This window comes from Mesocricetus auratus, unplaced genomic scaffold (genome assembly GCF_017639785.1).
Source record: "Mesocricetus auratus isolate SY011 unplaced genomic scaffold, BCM_Maur_2.0 Super-Scaffold_100051, whole genome shotgun sequence".
Lineage (NCBI taxonomy): Eukaryota > Metazoa > Chordata > Mammalia > Rodentia > Cricetidae > Mesocricetus > Mesocricetus auratus.
This window is the reverse complement of record NW_024429228.1, coordinates 4,855,934-4,874,509: the sequence shown is the minus strand read 5'-3', so window position 1 is coordinate 4,874,509 and position 18,576 is coordinate 4,855,934. Positions and strand designations below refer to the sequence as shown.

Here is an 18,576-nt window from a genome sequence, read left to right as displayed (position 1 = left end):
CGATTCATGATCACAGACACAGCCAAAAGTTATTGCAGAGGTCAAATGGCTCTAAAATTCACGGACTTCTCAATATCAAATATCTGTCTAAAAAGGCTCTGGTGTGATGTCACTAAATATTTGTTAAATGAAGATTTTGTTTTTCTCAAACTCTACCAAGTTTGATTGCGGAGGATAGTAAGCTCTTAATTACAAATGTAAGAGAGGCCAGTAAGCTGGTACAAGGCCAAAAGCAGAAAAAAAACAAACAGCTTTTTGACGTTCTCAGGTCACCACCCCAACACTGCCACCTTTTCTTCACACATTGGAGAAAGTTATCACCAACTAAAGATTACTCACTAATTAATAAAGACTGTTCAAAATACACTGACTGGCTCACATAGAATTCTTGCTTAAAGACTACAGCAGTGATTTCTAAATGTCCATCTATGGGTTGGGTGCATTACCTATCTTGTTAAATACATAAAATTGTGAGCTTTCACTTTGAGAGTGACTCCAAAGATATAATCAAATAACTTCTAATGATACAAATTTTAAAAGTATAAATTAAACTGAAGAATCTCCCATGTTTTTGATGTACGGGAATATCTGAGGAGTTCTGGACTCAAAGAACCTGGGGAATTACAGTATTGCCAAAATGAGGAAGCATCTTCAAAGCCTACATATAGCTCTTGAATGAAAAAATAATAAGACTGCTTTTAATGATTCAGTGTCTTCCACCACTATAGAAAATCATGCTAGGGTTACACTGACAAGTGCCTACGAATACATAAGTCCTATAACAGCAGAGTAGTCAAAGTCAGAATAAACCTGCCATTTTCATAACACTAGATACAGGTTCATGCATCGTTTCAAAGTGAATTATAAAACATTCATCAAGGATAGACTAAGGTCCTACTATGTGCAAGGACTTACAAATCCTTAGAATAAAGCAACTACCTAATAACCCAAGATTCCCCCTTCCTCCTACAGGTTTATGTTTCTTCATCAGAGTCAATACTAATTCATTTAGGGTGACCAAAAAAAACCCTCATGAAAATGATCATAAGTGAGAATAATCAAGGGGGTTACAGGGACCTATTGTGCAGGACAGAATAGCACTAGAGTTAGGTGGTCTGTCTGAAGTTTTGAGGAGTATAGAGCTGGCCGTCAGTTGACTGTATAGAGAAGAGACTCTAAGGAAGAATTAAGAGTAATTAGTCCTCACGAAACAGCAGGGACTAGTGGGTGGTGAGGAATGGTGTGGTTCCCATGACCTGTGAAAGCAGAGAGAACAGGAATTTTTCATAGAGGAGAAGTCAGGTATAAGGAAAAGAGGAGTCAAGGCAGATGGAGAGAGCTAAGAAAGGCACACTTTGAAAAGATGCAGGTTTGCTTTAGACATTGCTGAATATCAGCATTCCATAAAAAAGTGAAAGAAATGCAGTGGAATGGTCTATCTCACACTGCTAAGGTATGGGCCATATCAAGTAGTGAAGACTCAGCGAAGAATACACAACAAATGTGCACTCATTGTCTTATTTAATCCCGCAGAACAACATCTTTATGAAAATATAGACAAAATTCCTATGATAAATGTCACATTTATTTCACATATCTAAAAGTCACAGAATGATCTCCTGTTTATTCATTCTTATGTCTCTGATGAACTTATATTCCAGTCTTAAAATAACCTCTCTGTATATACTGATGCATGACAGACAGCACACAGATGGATACCTTGGATGTGCTGACGGCCCATGGATGGTCTCAATGCTTCCCTGAACCGTCGGGATCTCTGTTCCATATTGAGCTTCAGTTGCTTTCAGCTGCTGCTCTAAGGTGTCCACAGGGCTCTCTAACCCCTGAAGCTGCTTTTCATGTTCTTTACTGTCTTCACCCTCTGGCAGAGAAGACAGCTCACTCTCATAACGGATGTCTGTGTCATAGGAACAGAACCAAAGGCACACTATGATCCAAGTTTCTTGGTGATAAAGCAGAATTACTTGTATATATAAAAAATACTAGTGATTCTTTAAAAACATGCCTTTAGTAATAACTTTTTCTTCTCATAAAAAAAAACCAGCGTGATTCAAGAACACTTTTTCTATCCTCCTGTTTGTAGAATCACTAACTCTAACAAGTTTACATCATTAAGTTTCAAACAGTTTAGAAACATAGTGTGTGAGAAATGATAAGGACAAAGGAGATGAGGAGTCTGGACTTTCAAGTTAAAGATGAGAAAACTGAACAAGAAGATGACTATGAGAGGTCATCAAATTACCACAGAGTTTTAAGGAAAGCACATTTGTAAACATTGGATATAAAAGTACTGTAACATGTTATAAACTTGAAATTTACCAGTGTTCTGTAAACCAGCCTGAGAGTGTGCTGACAAAATCCCTGATTCCTCTCCTGCCACATTTTCCTCTGCAAACTCAAGTTTCACACCATCTGTTTGCTGTTCGTGAATCTATTGAAAACAGAAGAATGATGACATAAATGTACAATCTGGGACTTTGAATTCTATATTAAAACAATTGAAGAAGTTTGCATTAAGTTGTTTTTTAATTCCCTACACTTGTACTGCTCTGAATCAATCAAACACTTAGTTTCCTTTTGACAAGTGACTCACTGTCATACTCATGGGAATGAAATTATACTAGCAATGCTCTTTTATATCCAGAGAAACATTCACTTTCCAGAAACAAATGTTTCACAGAAATTTAAACTGAAAGTCCTTTGAAACTTTGGTGTAAGCAACAGATTTTTATTATCAATACTTGACAACATAATTTTTATTTACCTCTGGATGATGGATTTAAGTAAATAACTGACAAGTAGTATACTGCTCATTACAAAAACACACTGTCCCAAAATTTAAGAATCTGCATGTTCAACATTAAGACCAAGGAAAGGAAGATCACAAAATCAGCTTAAAGGTACACACACACACACCCCACACCCACAACCACACACACACACACAGAGAGAGAGAGAGAGAGAGAGAGAGAGAGAGAGAGAGAGAGAGAGAGAGAGAGAGAGAGAGAATGTGTGCATCTATGTCCTCAGAGAGCACATTAACTAGCTGAGGAAATAAGACTATTGGAGAAGCAACACCTGTGAAGTCTGAATACAATGACAGTGACTCTGAGGAGAGACTTAAGTGCATCTGAGCAACTGGGGAAGAAGCCAGATTTCACCTGGGCATTAATAGTTTACAGCTATGACTTTCTGGAAAGGCTCTGTGAGATGATCTATGCTCTAAGAAGTAAAATCAATGACCTGTTGACAGGGGCTTATATTGGATGAAAAGGGAAAATAAGGCTAGTTAAGTAAAGTACTTGACTTGCCGGACAAGACCAATATAGGATGCTATGAAAACCAGTCAGTAGCAGGAAAGAAAGAGTTCTAAGAGGCTATTTTCATTGGTCACTACTCTATTCGGTGTCCTCTACCACACGCCTACCTCCTGAATTTTTTTATTTCCTTGCTTGTGTATGTGTGTGAACACGCATGTTTCTGCATATACAATTTATATGGGGTGCATGGGCATGGAAGTCAGAGGTCAACAGCAAATGTTTTCTCTTTCAATTTCTCAACACATCTGGAACTTCTCTATTAGGCTAGCCTGGTTGGCCAGCAAGCCCCAGGGATCCTCCTGTCTCTACCTCCCTCAAATTGGGATTATGGGACATGCCATTTTTGCTATGAGTTTGGAAGGATTAAACTCAGGTCCACTTCTTGCACAGCAAGCACTTTACTGAGCAGTTCTCCAGTGCCCTGAGGACACATAAACAGGGGAATCTCACCTCTTTCTTCTCAGGAGAAATAATAAAACCACCATACAATGTAACTTATAGTCTATATCTTTGCTCAATTCATTCATAAATACCTATTGAGTCTTTACCATGTGCAATCTAAGTGCTACACTAACAGGAAGGAATAAGCACAGAATAATCTTACTTGAAAGTTTGGAGTCTTAGACTTTGAAGATACCATAGTGAAGGCATCACCCTCCCTGGGGAGCAGAAAGGGGTGAGAGTGGGGATCTGTGGGGGACAGTGGAGGAGGGGATAGAGGGGGAACTGGGATTGACATGTAAAACAAGACTGACTCTAATTTAAAGAAAATGTTGTATATATACAAAAAAAAAAGAAAGTCTGGAGTCTTGTGGAAGAGGTAGAGAAATAAATAATTATAATACAATGAAAAGTAAAGAGATACAAACATATGCTTAGAGAACTTTGAAACATGAATGAAAGAAGGCTATCCAGGCATCTGCACTAAAAGAAGCTCAGAGAACAGAGGGAAAAAATGTCTAAGGCTAGGAAGGCAAGAAATGATGGCACAAGAAAGTGACATTTAAACCAACAGTAACAAGAAACAGGAACAAGAAAGAAAGACCAGAGGAGGATGGGTACCACTAGAAAAAGGAAAATCATTCAACAAAGCCCAGGATTGAGAGTTTCAGTTCCTCTGCCTGAGCTGGTGTAGTGCAGTCCTGACTTGATACTAAAGGACCTGGCATGGTCTGCGTCACAGCTGTGGTAGCATATAAAGTGTGTTACTTTTGTTTGTGCTGCATTTATTTAACCCTGTGAAGCTGCGTTACTGTGTCTGTCTAAAACCCCTTGTGGTCCTAATAAAGAGCTGAATGGAATAGCAAAGTAGGAGCAAGGATAAGAGGGTGTGGCAGGTAGAGTGTAAACAGAAGGAGAACTGAGGAGGTGGAGCAGCAGGAGGTCCAGGAGAGAAGGACATCAGGGCTCAGCAGCCCATCCACCCTGCCACCAAGCCAGAAGCAGCAGGGTAAGAAGGAAAGTAAGACAAGCAGAAGAAAGAAGGATAAAAGCCCAGAGGAAAATGTAGAAGGGCTAAAAACAGCCAATGTAAGGCCAGGCCTTCATCACTAAGAATACGTCTGAGTCTGTGATGGTGGCCGTGCAAAAGCCAGAAGAGTAAAAGAGCAAAAGCCTCACACAAGGCCCAGATAACTGGCAGTGAAAAGCTCACTCGTTACTCAATGTGCAGAGGAGAGTGTAGAGAGAATGCTAGATGTCTGTCTTTACAACGGTCTGTTTATGAGATTTTTCTCTTGGCAGTAATTGAGAAACATAGCAAAGAGCTCTCTATGCCAATACAGACCTCTCCATGTGCTAGCATGGGCAACATTGCTGCATAGAAAAGCACTAAGGTCTAGTCCATGTGGACACTCGTGGAGGCTGCTTATCTGCCCTTGATAGAAAAGTTTGGACTCCTAGAGGCAAGTGTGCACTGTTGGTACACAATTTGAACTTGTTATTATACTCATACTGAGGACATGTGCACCTGCTTCCTTTGGGACTCTGGCCATGCATCTTTTCCAGTCCTTTCAAGGATGCCTTTGCCTGTGTGCTTTTGTTGTGATGGGACCTAGCCCTATATACAACTAAAAATCTTGAACATTTACCTAAACCTTTTAATAGAACTGAATGCCAAAAACTATATCAAATAAATGAAGGCGTCTTTTGTCATATTTTTCTATAACTATTCGACAATATGTGCTTTATTTATGTGATATGGCTATTAAGTTATATTATGTTGTACATATTATCTTACCTGATTTTTAAGAACACATTATGAAATATCAATAGCAGAAGAAAATTGACACAGATGATACTATGAGTTATGTGCAAATGAACTAGTTACCTTCTTTAAAATATAAAGACAGAACCATTGCCTTAAGAAATATTACATGTAACAGGCTGAGGGTATAGTTCAGTGATAGACTGCTGTCCTACAGAGTCCGTTTGTTCAAACACCAGTAAATAAAAAGACCAAGTAGTCTACTCAGTTAAATACAATTGTTTCATTTGCTTAATATTAGACTATTATGTATACTTCATCATGACTTAACAAACCATCTCAGAGAGTTACAGATTACTCAATTTCTCTAAATTTTTTCAGCTGACTGATATAAATGCTCTAAGAGAAACATATAAATGGTTACTGTATTTCTACTAGCCTTTATTTTAGAACTTCTTGTCTGACAGAACAGCGTATAATAAGATAAAGACAAACACCATATTTTCTACCCCACAGACCTTGCTTAACTGCATCTGTAGTGTCACAAGCTTGCTGTGTTCATCTGTGACTTTACTCAGAAAATTTTCCATATTATGTTGAAAATCTGGATGAAAAACAATTATAATAATTTCACTCCACAGTACAAGTTTACCTTTGTAAAAATTATGATTTACCTAATTACAACTTTAGAAAACCTTCTGGCATTGACAAAGGTTAATTATCTATAAAAAAAATTTATAAAAGTCATACTGTGAAATAAGTGGTATAACATTAACTTGAAAACTTCATCCCAAGATACATTCTGTAGCTACTTATTGGCAGGTTGCTCATTACGTATACAAAATAATATACTGGGAACACACATCTGTGAAGGAACACCAAGTAATTCAAGCTGCAATTTGTTAAGAACAAAAATAACCTAAAACCACGAATGAAGAAAGTTATGTCTTTCTTTGTTTAGCCATGGGTACCCTGGAATTGCTATGCAGACTCGAAGGCCAAGGACTCACAGAGATCCACCTGCCTCGCCCCTGAGCATGCGCCGCCACACCTGGCAAAGGGTATTTCTTAATGTAGCTCACTCCTCAATGATTTTGTTATTCACTTTTAAAATTATGAACCATTAATTTTAACAGTAAACTCAGTACTTCCTTTAAGACTTTAAAAGAAACTACAGTGAGAACCGTTAACAGAAAGAAGCAGAATGAAGAAATAGGTGGAAATACAGAAATAGAGGAGAAAGAAACAAGGAAAGGTAGAATGTTTCAATCATCTACATAGTATGATTGTTACACTATAAGGACTAAAAGTGTACACTACATATAAATTTCATGCCTAAAGATAAGATACTAAGATAGAAAACTTATGTAATTAAGTTTTGATTAAAGCTAAGTTTATAAGCAATTGAGTTAAGAAAAGTAAATACAGTGTTAACAGGATGGTAAGCTTTTTACCTTCAACTTGGTATCTGTATTCTTGTAATTTCAACCTTGGAATTTCATTGTATACACCAGAATTCTCTTTCTCTTCTATATTCATTTCACATTTTAAAGGATAACGGTGTTCATCAAGAAAAGAATTTAGAGTCTGTTAACAAAATTGAATTATTTTAAATTAAAATTTTGAATTCTAAAATACTATTAAAACATCATTAATCTAAAGTCAAAAGGTCAAAAGAGTATGAATGGAACCTTAATTCCCTCTTCTTCCACATATGAAATCCATCTACAGAAAAACCATGTTTCTCTTTGACATGAAATTATTCTTTTATCAGGAAAAGACTGACAATGTTAATTACACAAAATGATGTATTTTTTCTGTTTCTTGCTAATATTGAATATATCATAAAGTGTTGGTGTTTACACACTCTACCTTGAAAATATCTCATGACTATATCAAGTATCCAGAAGTACACATCACAAGCAGAGAAGTTCAAAACTGACAAATAGAGAGGCCTGCCACACCTCTCTGCAAAATGATAATCTATTAAGGGAGATTATACTAATGTCCTGTCTATAATATACAAGCATGTTTTCTGTGGCTTGTACAAACACAAAGTTAAAAAATATCCAGCACAGTGTTCTGTAGAGCAACTAATATTCCCACTATCATTTAAAATACCATTTTATGTTCCGTGACTTGAAAAGACATCTAAGTTAGTTTTACCTTTGTCTCTTCACACAACTGGAAATAAACATCATGATTTGAAAGATTTAAAAGCCAATTGTTTATTGCTACTATCTCTTGCATTTTTTTTAAGTTAAACCACACTGTCAGTTAAGTGATTGCACATAGTAACTTCTTAGCACAGCCACAAAGGTACCATTTTATCCCCCGGCACCCTCAATGAACAAACTGTGTTCCAGAAAGTTTAACTATCCCCTCTCTGACAAAAGCAATGCCTATGCCATCTGCTCTTCTGGAGACGCAACTGATCAGAGTTTCTTTGTCCTTTTTCTGTGCTGACAGAGATGGAATCCAAGACCTTAAACATAACAGGCAAGCGCTGATACACCAAGTCACATCCCTAGCACGGATTCCTTTTGTTCCCAATGGCTATCAGAAAAAAAAGCCAAGTGTTCATTTAGCTTAGAACTCAGGAATGCTTTTTAAGTACAGTTCTGTACATAAGGGATTCAGGAAAATTGACAAGGGTGGATGGCTCTGCTCAGTGAATCAGTAGCAATGTAAACTTTGCTCCTCTTGTCCAAAACCACTTTTTTTTTTTTTTTGGTTTTTTCGAGACAGGGTTTCTCTGTATTGTTTTGGAGGCTATCGGTCCAGCCCAGCCTCGAACTCACAGAGATCCGTCTGCCTCTGCCTCCCGAGTGCTGGGATTAAAGGCGTGCGCCACCACCGCCCGGCATTGTCCAAAACCACTTTTAAGGTAACGTTTTACCTTTGAAACAGAGCAGCACTCCGCAGACAATGCCTTTTGAAGTCGTCCAATGAGCACCTGTAAAGGCTCTTTGTCTTCACCTAGCAGAAGATACAGCACATGTAAGCCAATCAATGTACATGTGTAAGTAAAACTGTCAGATTTAACTGATCCAACTGCCAGCTTCCCTAAAACAAGACACATTTTAATTTCTTCCAAATTTATTTTCCATTGTGTAATGTAACTGTCTCAAAGGGTGTAAAGCAGTGACCTACACTCCAACACAAGAAATACATCCATATACCTATCCATGAAATACATCAATGCAAACCTCAAACAAAACTTCCACAAATGGGTTTTGCACAGGGACATAGTTCTGTGGTAGGGTACCTTGACTAGTATGTGCAAACCCTGGGTTTCAGCCCTAGTGCCACAAAAAAAATCAATCAATCAATCAATTACTAAATTAATTAAAACTTTTAAAAATGCATTCCATTCTCTTCTCCTCTATTCAGAAACAGTGATCATTACTCAGTAAACTGCTCTATTACCTACTAATAGAATAATCACCTGTCAACAGAAGACACTGGACAGGCTGTATGAAGACCATATCAACATAAATGATACATGCAAATACAGGTAAAATCTTACCAAATTATTAAACCAAAGAAGTCTTGAAATGAAAATCTTGCATCCTTCTCTAAGTGACTCTTGAAATCTTACTTTTTTCAACAGAGCAATTCTACTGGAGACTTAAAAAGCACCTCATTTCTAATGATAAATATGGGAGCCAAAGGAGGCCAAGTGACAGGAAGCCAGAGTGACAACATTACCAAATCCTCAGCTGCAGCTGCGCAGCAATAGGTTCCCGCTTCCACTATGGCTCCTTCAATGTCCTTCCCACAGACCCATCAAGGTTCCTGCCCATGCTGCCACCAGGATGCCACTCTGTCATTGGCCTTAGGGCCTCTGGTCTTCCACTTCCATGGGGATTCATTTGTTTCTTACTTTCAGCTTAGAAGTCTGCCCTGGGTTCAGACTTCCCCTTTCAGCTCACTAGCAACTATTTCTGTTCCAAGTCAACACGCAAACTTAGCTTAGTGAGTTCTAAACTGATTCTATATCTGTCTCCAGTCTGCTCCCCCTTTTCTAACTGAAACCACATTTATCCGGTTACATAGGTAAGAAACTTCAAGAACACTCTCAACCCTTCCCACCCTTACTGATGCTATAGACTGCCAACGATACCATTTAGCTCTAAGTGTTCAACTCCACTGTCATTTCCTTCCCAGTCTCAAGGAAAGCAAGCTCAACATTCTATTGGCATTATGGCTAAGGTTGTTTAACTGATCCTCCCCAAAATTATTTCATTGTTTTCCCAGTTAATCACACCGGGGATCATCGTAAAGAAAAATATCACTGTTGCTTCCTCCATTTAAAAATCCCACAGCAGGGCTATCTGATCAGCAGCAGGAAGCTTAAGCTTCCTTCAAGGTATAAATTTTCTAATCAGACACTCTTCTCCTTATCTCCCACTACATTCTTACACAACCGAAACTTTCACTCTTCAAAATGGATCCCTAAACTTCCTTTTTTCTTCCCTCCCTGAGTCAGCGTTTCTCTGTGTAGCTTTGGAGCCTGTCTTAGAACTTGCTTTGTAGACCAGACTGGCCTTGAACTCACAGAGATCCACCTGCCTCTGCCCCCCCCATGCTGGGATTAAAGGTGTGCACCAGCAATGCCCAAGCACAGAACCATAGAATTAAGGATTTTTAAGGACTGCTCACTTGTTTCATGGAGATAGTCAGAAGCTGTTTACCTGTCTTCTGTCTCTGAAGAGCCTGAAGCTGGCACTGGTGCATTTTATGAAGCTCGCCCAGTTTTCTTTCTTGAACAGAAACAAGCTCATCTTTAAGGCTGCAAAGAGCTGCATCTCTTTCCTTTTCCATATATTCACGAACCTGATCTGCGTGAGTTGAATAAACTAGGGAAAGGCATATCCGTTGGGCTTCCATCTGCAGCTTTAAATCGGCCTTGGAGTGAACAGATAGACATTAGGAAAAGTAAAAACAACACTCTAACCTCTATTTCCTCACTTCAGAGTTTTACAATTCACATGAAGGAAACCTGCTTTACTCTTTATCAACATGGGCTGACCTACCTGTTTCTCAAGAAAAGTAGTCCCAAGATTTTTATTTTCTAAATAACATTTTACATGCTAAAAATGAAAATAATGTAATAAAAAACAACATACTCAAAACCCTAATAAATCCTAATATGATGTTTTATTCTACTTCCTCTACATCTCTTTAGTTGCATTAGAGATAAAATTAATTCAAGATGTTTGATTATTCTTTGCCCACAAGTAACTGTGACCATAAATTTGGAATGTGTCTACTATCATTTCCCAGTATACATGTAAAAAACACATTATATTGTCTATTTCTGTGTATTTATACAAATGGCACTTACTTTGCAAATTCGTTCTGAAATCAACCCATATAGATGGCAGGTTACTTTATTTTAATTGCTGTGTATTATAAATGAACCACAAGTGGGCCATGTTCCTTTCTGGAGATCAACTGGGCGGCTATTGGTAAACTTGGGGTACTTTCAATCAAAAGGCAGCAAATTATGATATATATGCACCTAAGACAAAGAAGTAATGTTTTGACAGGGAGCTGCCCAGCATCTCTCAGACTTATGTGGAATGTCTGTTGACACAGTTCATGGTATCTGTCCTCTGACCTCTGATTCAGAAGTCTAAGAAATACTAGTTCTGGCTTGTTTCCAAGTCCTGATTCTGTCCAGTGACCACCCTCATCTACCCAGGAATGTAACTGCTGCTCATAGATACACACAGGTTTAACCTTAATAGATCTTGCTAATTGATTTCTTTCATGAATATAACTAATTTTAATTATAATAAAAATGTGAATGCCCACACCCTTGAATCAATATCAGTAAGTCAGAGTTACTTTGCCAATGATGGGGATAAAATGATGTTTTACTCATGGGAATTTGTAAGGCTAAAGTACCTTCTATGTTGTCATTTTTGTTTCTTATTTGAGACACGTATCTGTTCATCTTTGGCTCATTAAGTTCTTTGTATTCCCTCATGTATTTATGCCATCTTTATAGTGCTTTGTTCGCAACGTGGACAATGTTCGGCCCTGATAATATACCCTGTTTTAGGTACTGTTCACAAAAGATACAGGATCAAACTTCTTAATGCTTTCCTTTCAGTCTGTTCTTTTACTTAAAGGTTTCTTTGGTCTTAAGGTTGTAATCCTTCTTTCTGACATGTATGCCTTTAACTAACCTAGAGTTAATTTTTCCTAATAGGTAAAGATCTAATTTCCCCCAACTTCTCACCTGTAAAACAAAAATCAACTGACTTAGAACAATTATTGAATTTTCTGAGCTTCCCCTGCTGTCATGGCTTGTTGGTTCAAGTATCTTTTCAAATATTACCTCACCAGAACAGCACCCCCTGTACTTTGTACAAAACTTCAAAAACAAAAACAAAAAATTCTCACCTTCGGGCTATCCCTTTACATTAAAGAATGTGAAGACCAGACCATGGCAATGTATACCAGGTCTTTAATGTCTTGTGTAAGTTTCAAACATCTACTCTATGATTTAATGTTCTGTCTCACTTTTTCACAGTCTTTCTCATTTCTTATTCATATTATAAATACTGGCTAAGAACTATAAAACACTGCTGGAAAGCAAAGCTGACAACTTGCCTTTACTGGGAATACTTATAAACATCACCTTAGAAACCACAGTTTCCCTTAGCAAATGTTCTCTCTATTCCTGATTTCCTATGGCTCTCTCCCCCACCCCTCTTTTTTTTTGTAATTGAAACTGTAAATGAGCTTCTAGAGATTCTTTCCTAATGGAATTCAAAATGTTCAGATTGTCTTCTGCTATGAACCATTCCTACACTCTTGGGATAACCGAACAATATTTTTCAAGGAATTCAGCCCCATTCATAAGTAAGGTTGGCCTATAATTTTCTCTTCTGGAGCCATTCTTGCCTCATCTGTATCTCAGTACTAACTAGTTCACATGGGCTCTTTCTTTCCTTTCTTGCTTTTCACCTTCGTGTTTGAATCCTATTTTAGTAAGTAGCTATATTTGCCATGAAAGTTGGTGACATCCACTTGTACAATGGTCATGGTGCAGCAGTTTTAGCTGGAGAGGTGAAAAGGATTACAGCTCCAGATTCTGTAATGGTTAAGTGGTTTACTAAGGCTTTGTATTTCTATTTGAGTTAGTCTGGGTAATTTCTATTTCATCAGTAGAGTTTATTTACAGTACTCATTTCTTATTTTTAGAATGCTTGTGGAATCTGTACTTGGGTTTTTATTTCCATTCTTCATTTTGTTTGTGGTTTCTTCTTTGATGATATACTTGGAGATCTAATAATTGCAACCTATTGATCTTTTCAAATGATAAACCTTCAAACTTCTTTAAAACTTTCCCCTTTGGGGGGCTGGAGAGATGGCTCAGAGGTTAAGAGTACTGACTACTCTTCTAGAGGTCCTGAGTTCAATTCCCAGCAACCGCATGGTGGCTCACAACCATCCGTAATGAGATCTGTTGCCCTCTCCTGGTGTGCAAACATACATAGAGGCAGGATGTTGTATTCATAATAAATAAATAAATCTTAAAAAAAAAAACTTTCCCCTTTGGTTATTTGAATTCATTTATTTCTGCTCTAAATTTGCTAGTTTTTTCTACCCACTTCCTTTAAATGTAGACAATTGGATCTATTTTATCTTTTTGATTGGTTAACTTATTATAGTATTTACCACAGTGGCATGTTTAGGGTCTAGGGAGATAGCTCAGTGGTTTAGAGCATGAGCTGTCTTCCAGGAAACCCAAGTTCAGTTCCCAGTTCCCACCTTGGCTGCCTCACAACCAACAGTAATTCCATTTTCAGGGGAATTCTGATGCCTTCCTCTGGCTTCTGAGGTTAGTCACTCACCACATATACTCACTGGGGCACACATGTGAATAAAACATTGGTGCACTTAAGTCTAGAATTGTCTTCTATATGTCATATAACATGTAGTTTGCTTAAAAATATTCTTGCCTCTTCTACATCTGTCCTTACAGATCAACTATAAACAATTAAACTTCAACAAATTTTCACCATGAACTGGATTGGAAATACATAAGGCAAACTAATGCTTCTTATTAAATACTTCCCATTCAGAAATGAGAATTTACATTTATTCAGGTCTCGTCCTACTTCATTCATGATCAGCAGAGCTATTTCTTGTTTCTGTGTTAGGAAGAGGTGGTTCAGTCCAGCCTTGAATTCACCATCCCCTCCCTTCTGCACCTGAGTGCTGAGATTATGCCATTTGCCACCACATCCAAGCTATTAGACATTCCTACATTAAGGTTTTTTGTTCCACATTATTTGACTTTAAGGATCTGAACTCATTTCCTTATGACAGTCAGCTGTCTTTCTCACCAATGATGTCATACATCTTTGTCTTTACAATGGTTGGGACTTGTAGAAAATGCTATACAGCAAATGACAAAGTCAACCTCATCTTCTTCTTAAGTTCCCTTTTGTTTCCCTATTGACACTTGAAAAATGGGCTTTATTTTCCTCTTTAGAAAGTTGCTATCTTGTATCAGATTTATGTTAAGTACTGCAGGTACAGCACATAGGCCCTCAAGGACCTGCAGACTAGCAGTTCCTCCTGTGGTTACTACTCTTCAGAATCTCTTCCAATTCAAACACACTTCACTTCGTGGTCTCTCCGCGTAAGAAATGTGCAATTCCTGCCACTCCTCTGGCTGTCTCACAAGCCAACAGTAGTGAGACTTTCTATGATGTTTTTCATTCTCCTTCTAGGCAAACAAGCTAAGTGCATTAAAAAAGCAAAACAAAACCCAGAAATTATACTTCAAGCGTGTGTGCGTGCGTGCGTGCGTGCGTGCGTGCGTGCGTGCGTGCGTGTGTGTGTGTGTGTGTGTGTGTGTGTGGTTTTTTGTTTGTTTGTTTGGTTTGGTTTTGGTTTTGGTTTGTTTTTTCCAGTTTAAAAGAAAGCCTACAAAGGCCATGTTTATTTTAAATTTAATGAGAGATAGTATCAAGATCAGTACATCTAAAGTTGGAAATCAGGTCCTCTCCTATTTAAAAGATTAAAATGGTATTTAACACCTTTGGGGTAATTACCACTCATTATATTTTCCAAACAATTCCACATGTTTAAATTAGTAATTGGATTTCTTGCTTCTATTCAGGTTATTGTAAAGGTAAATTATTTCCATCTTTGATATAAGATCATAAATGTGATTGGCAGTCATCAGAAATAAAAGACAAAACTTCCCCATGGCTTCATTAGGATGAAATCCTAGCTTTACACATTCTTACTTCCTTTTCAAAGTCTGCTTTTCCCTTTCACCTCTTTCCAAAGCCAACTGCACAAGCCTATGTCCTAGCCCTCAAGCTCACCTACATCTTTACAATTGCTACAGCTTCTCCATTGCAGAGCCCTCCTAGTCACACTGAGCTCAGTTCAAAGGCTAACGCCTCCAAGACACCTTTCCTGATCACTGTCCTTTCCCTGCCTAACATGCTCTTTCTTCACAGACAACACTATTACTAATTACTTACATCCCCCTCTAGAACACAAGCTTCCTGAGACCTAGACTCTATCTCTTGTTCACCGCTATATGCATATCTGGAATAGATTCAGTAAATTTCTACTCCACTAATACAGAAACACATAAAACTTCAGTTAGCATTTTTATACTGTGGATACCCTACCAGAACTTTCCTGTTTTTCCTATTATCAGCATTTAATAAACATAAGTTACCAGGAATGATTCATCATTGGTCACTGTCTTAGCATCACTTGTCAACTGGACAACAGTCTAGAGTCAACAGAGAAGAGATGAGACGGTCTCAACTGAAGTATTGCTCAGATCAGACTGGCCTGTGGGCATATCTGTGGGTGATCATCTTGCCTGTCAACTGGTGTAGGAGTCCCCTGTGACTAGCACCATTATGTGGGCAGGTAGTCCTGAGCTACAGAGGAAAGCTGGATAAGCATGAGCCAGTGAGTAAGGAGTCAAGCGACACCCTTCAGTGGTTGTACACTTTAATCCTGACTGAGTGTCTGCCCCCACTTCCTTCATGATGAACGGTGGCCAAAGAGTACTCTCCACAATTCAGCTGCTTCTGGTCAGCTCTAATGAAGCAACAGAAAGAAACTAAGGCATCTTAGGCATTGTTAAAATTCTTGCATTATACTGAGAGTTAATACTATGTTTTTCTCATTCAGGTATGAGACTCAGAAAACTCCAGGCCTTAAGCTCCACTTCCCAGAAATATAATCGCATAACCACTGAATAACTTATAAAGCAGTAGAAAACTTAAGGGTTTTTTTTTCCTTTTAAACAGTAGTGGAATTCTAATTGAAAACTTGAAATTTCATACTAGAAAACATCAGTATAAGAAACTGTAAAAATTAATCGTTGATACTAAGCCAAAATGATTATAATGTAAAAATTAAACCAAGTCTCTTAACTCTTCTCTTTACAAAGAAAAAAAACATGTAGATATGATTAGCTTAGTTTAGTTTCTGAGCAGCAAAAATGAGAAATTAATTGAAAGAAAGATAACAATATTTAGGTAAAAATGACAACTGATTTGCAAAAATGAGACTAACATGAAAGGGATGACCTTCACTTTCCAGTAAGGATATGGATTACTGTTTCATGAAAGCAGGAACTATTGTTGTGTGAAATGTGTGTGTTCACTATGATTTTCCATGAGCACACACACATACCTGCTTGGCCTGGAGGGCGCAAAGTTCTTGCTGGAGTTTTTCACATGGTTCAACTATACCATCAGCCGGTTCAATAGTTCTTGTTGGCAATATCAACTCTTCTCTCCCATTTTCATTACCGTCTGTAATATCTTTTTCAACTAACTCCCTGACTTCCAACGGTTCCACTATAAAAGCTTTGGCTTCGATAAACTCAGAAGGCTTCTCTGTGTGCATCACCGGGCTTCCTCTCTGCAAATGGAGCTCTTCGGTCAGCGCTTTAAGCTTGTTTTCGTACTCCAAAGCCTGCCTAGTTTGGATGTCTTCTAAATCGTCTCTTGCCCTGAGAAGGCAAGCGTACTCCTCCTGTAACTCTTGATAATTAACTTCAAAGTTCTTTTCAGCAAAGGAAAATGTATTCCTTTGCTTTTCGATCTCCTTATTGAGGTGAATACATTTCTGTTTCAGGTCATCCTTTTCCTTAGTGAGTGCATCAATTTCTTTTTGGCAGTTACAGCCTTTTGACAAGTATGCACTAGAACCTAAGGCAATTAATCTTTCTTCTTGGTCAGTAGGAGTGTAAAATTTCAACTGGTCTTCGAGGACTTTCTTCTCATCTTTAAGAATGCTATTCTCTGCTTCAAGTTGTGTACATTTTTCTTGAAGGTCCTCCTCTTTTTGCTGCAGTTGTTTTTCTAGAAGGTCAGTTTTAAGCTGTAACTCCTGAATTTCTTGCTCAAGTGTATGCTTTTCCTTTTCTTCAAGTTTGAGGATATCAATTTCTTTTTTAAGCTCATTAATCTGAAGAGTCATTTGTTCTGATTTCAAATCAATATGGGACTGCTGTAAATCTCTCAGCTCACAAATTTCTAAAGTCAGCTGATTCTGCTTACTTATCAAGTTGTCTTTTTCGCACTGCATAATTTCAGTCTTCTTACTCATTTCATTTTCTAACTCTTCTATCTGATGCTTGTGGTGAAGGGCCAAATTCTCTTTAAGTTTTTCAACATTTATTCGATGTTCAACTTCCAGATCTTCTTTCAACTTGGAAAGTTCTTCTTCATGACTGAAGAGGAGCTGTGTTCTCAATCGCTCCAGCTCCGCCTCTTGGGACTCAGCCATTCTGTTTAGTACCTCGTTCTTTTCTTTTTCTAGCATTTCAAGCTTTATTTTGTAATTTGTAATTTCTGATTCATGTTTTAACTCCAGCTCCTTCTGGAAGTCGGATGCTGCTGAGATCTCAGCTTTCAACTCTTTCACTGTGCTGAGGGACCTGCGTGCGTCATTCAGTTTACATTCTTGTTCAGATACTGTCTGCCTTGCTCTATGAATCTGGTCTCTTAAAAAGTTTAATTCTTCTAAAAGATCATTAAACTGACTCTGAAGCACACATTTTTCTCTCTTGACTACACAGAGCTCATCACTAAGGTTCTCCTTTTCAGAAAGAGTATTTTGCAATTTTTTATTCAGTTCATTTATCGACACATTCAATAACTCTAGTTGTTCTTTATAATCTTTATGCATATTGCATGTACCGACAGTAGTGTGTGCATATGACTTTAAAGTAGTCTCCATTTCTCCTTTATGCTGGGATTTAAGATCCTCTATCTGAGACTGATGTTGCTTTATTAATTCTTGCTTCATGTGCACTATCTGTCTCCCATACATCTCATCTAGCTCTGCTTGGAGGTGGTCTAATTTCCGCTGTGTTTCTTTCTCCATTCTTTGCAATATGTCAGTATCTATATGGTTATCTCTGTAATTTCTCTTCTGGAGTTCTTCAACTGTCCCCATGAACTGTTTAATTTCTAAAACGTACTGGTTCTCTTTTTCTTTACAATTGGCTAACTCCAGTTTTAAGTTTTGGGTCTCTTGGTCCTTTTCTGTAAGCTGTTGTTTTAAGTCTCCTACTAATTTATCAGCAGTTTCTAACTCATTCTGCAGGGCAGCAGTTTTCTTCTCTTCTTCTATTTTTCTTTTGTTCAAGGTTTCAATGATTAGCTGCTTTTCTTGTATTTTGTTATTAGCATTTTCTAATTTCTTATCTTGTTCCTTCAGAAGAAAAAAAAAGAAAGTATAACAATATGTGGTAACTTTGACAAAAAATAGATGAAAATCAAATTTTTACATCATTCTATAAAAAACAATTGGTGGGCCTACCACTCAATTATCTCCAAGATAAGACCTGTAAACATAGACACTTAGGAGCAAACAAGAGATCAACAGCAGTTCAGAACTTCTTAGGAAGAAATATTGAATTATATCTGCTGTGATTAAAATTTTTAATTAAGGTTGGTGAGAATATATGATAATATATTGGGAGACTATGATAATAATATGTTGTATGAA

The 18,576-nt window shown here is 37.7% G+C and overlaps 1 protein-coding gene across 1 annotated transcript in view; it reads right to left on the bottom strand.

The window, feature by feature from the left end:
- Positions 1 to 18,576, bottom strand: part of LOC106022300 (A-kinase anchor protein 9) — a gene marked incomplete at its 3' end in the record, with an annotated part of 118,165 nt that overhangs the window by 75,251 nt on the left and 24,338 nt on the right. Inside the window, 7 exon segments of the mRNA XM_040735810.1 lie at positions 1,720 to 1,918; positions 2,341 to 2,452; positions 6,066 to 6,151; positions 7,002 to 7,134; positions 8,447 to 8,526; positions 10,245 to 10,458; positions 16,249 to 18,279. Coding sequence (XP_040591744.1) covers positions 1,720 to 1,918; positions 2,341 to 2,452; positions 6,066 to 6,151; positions 7,002 to 7,134; positions 8,447 to 8,526; positions 10,245 to 10,458; positions 16,249 to 18,279 — 2,855 coding nt within the window.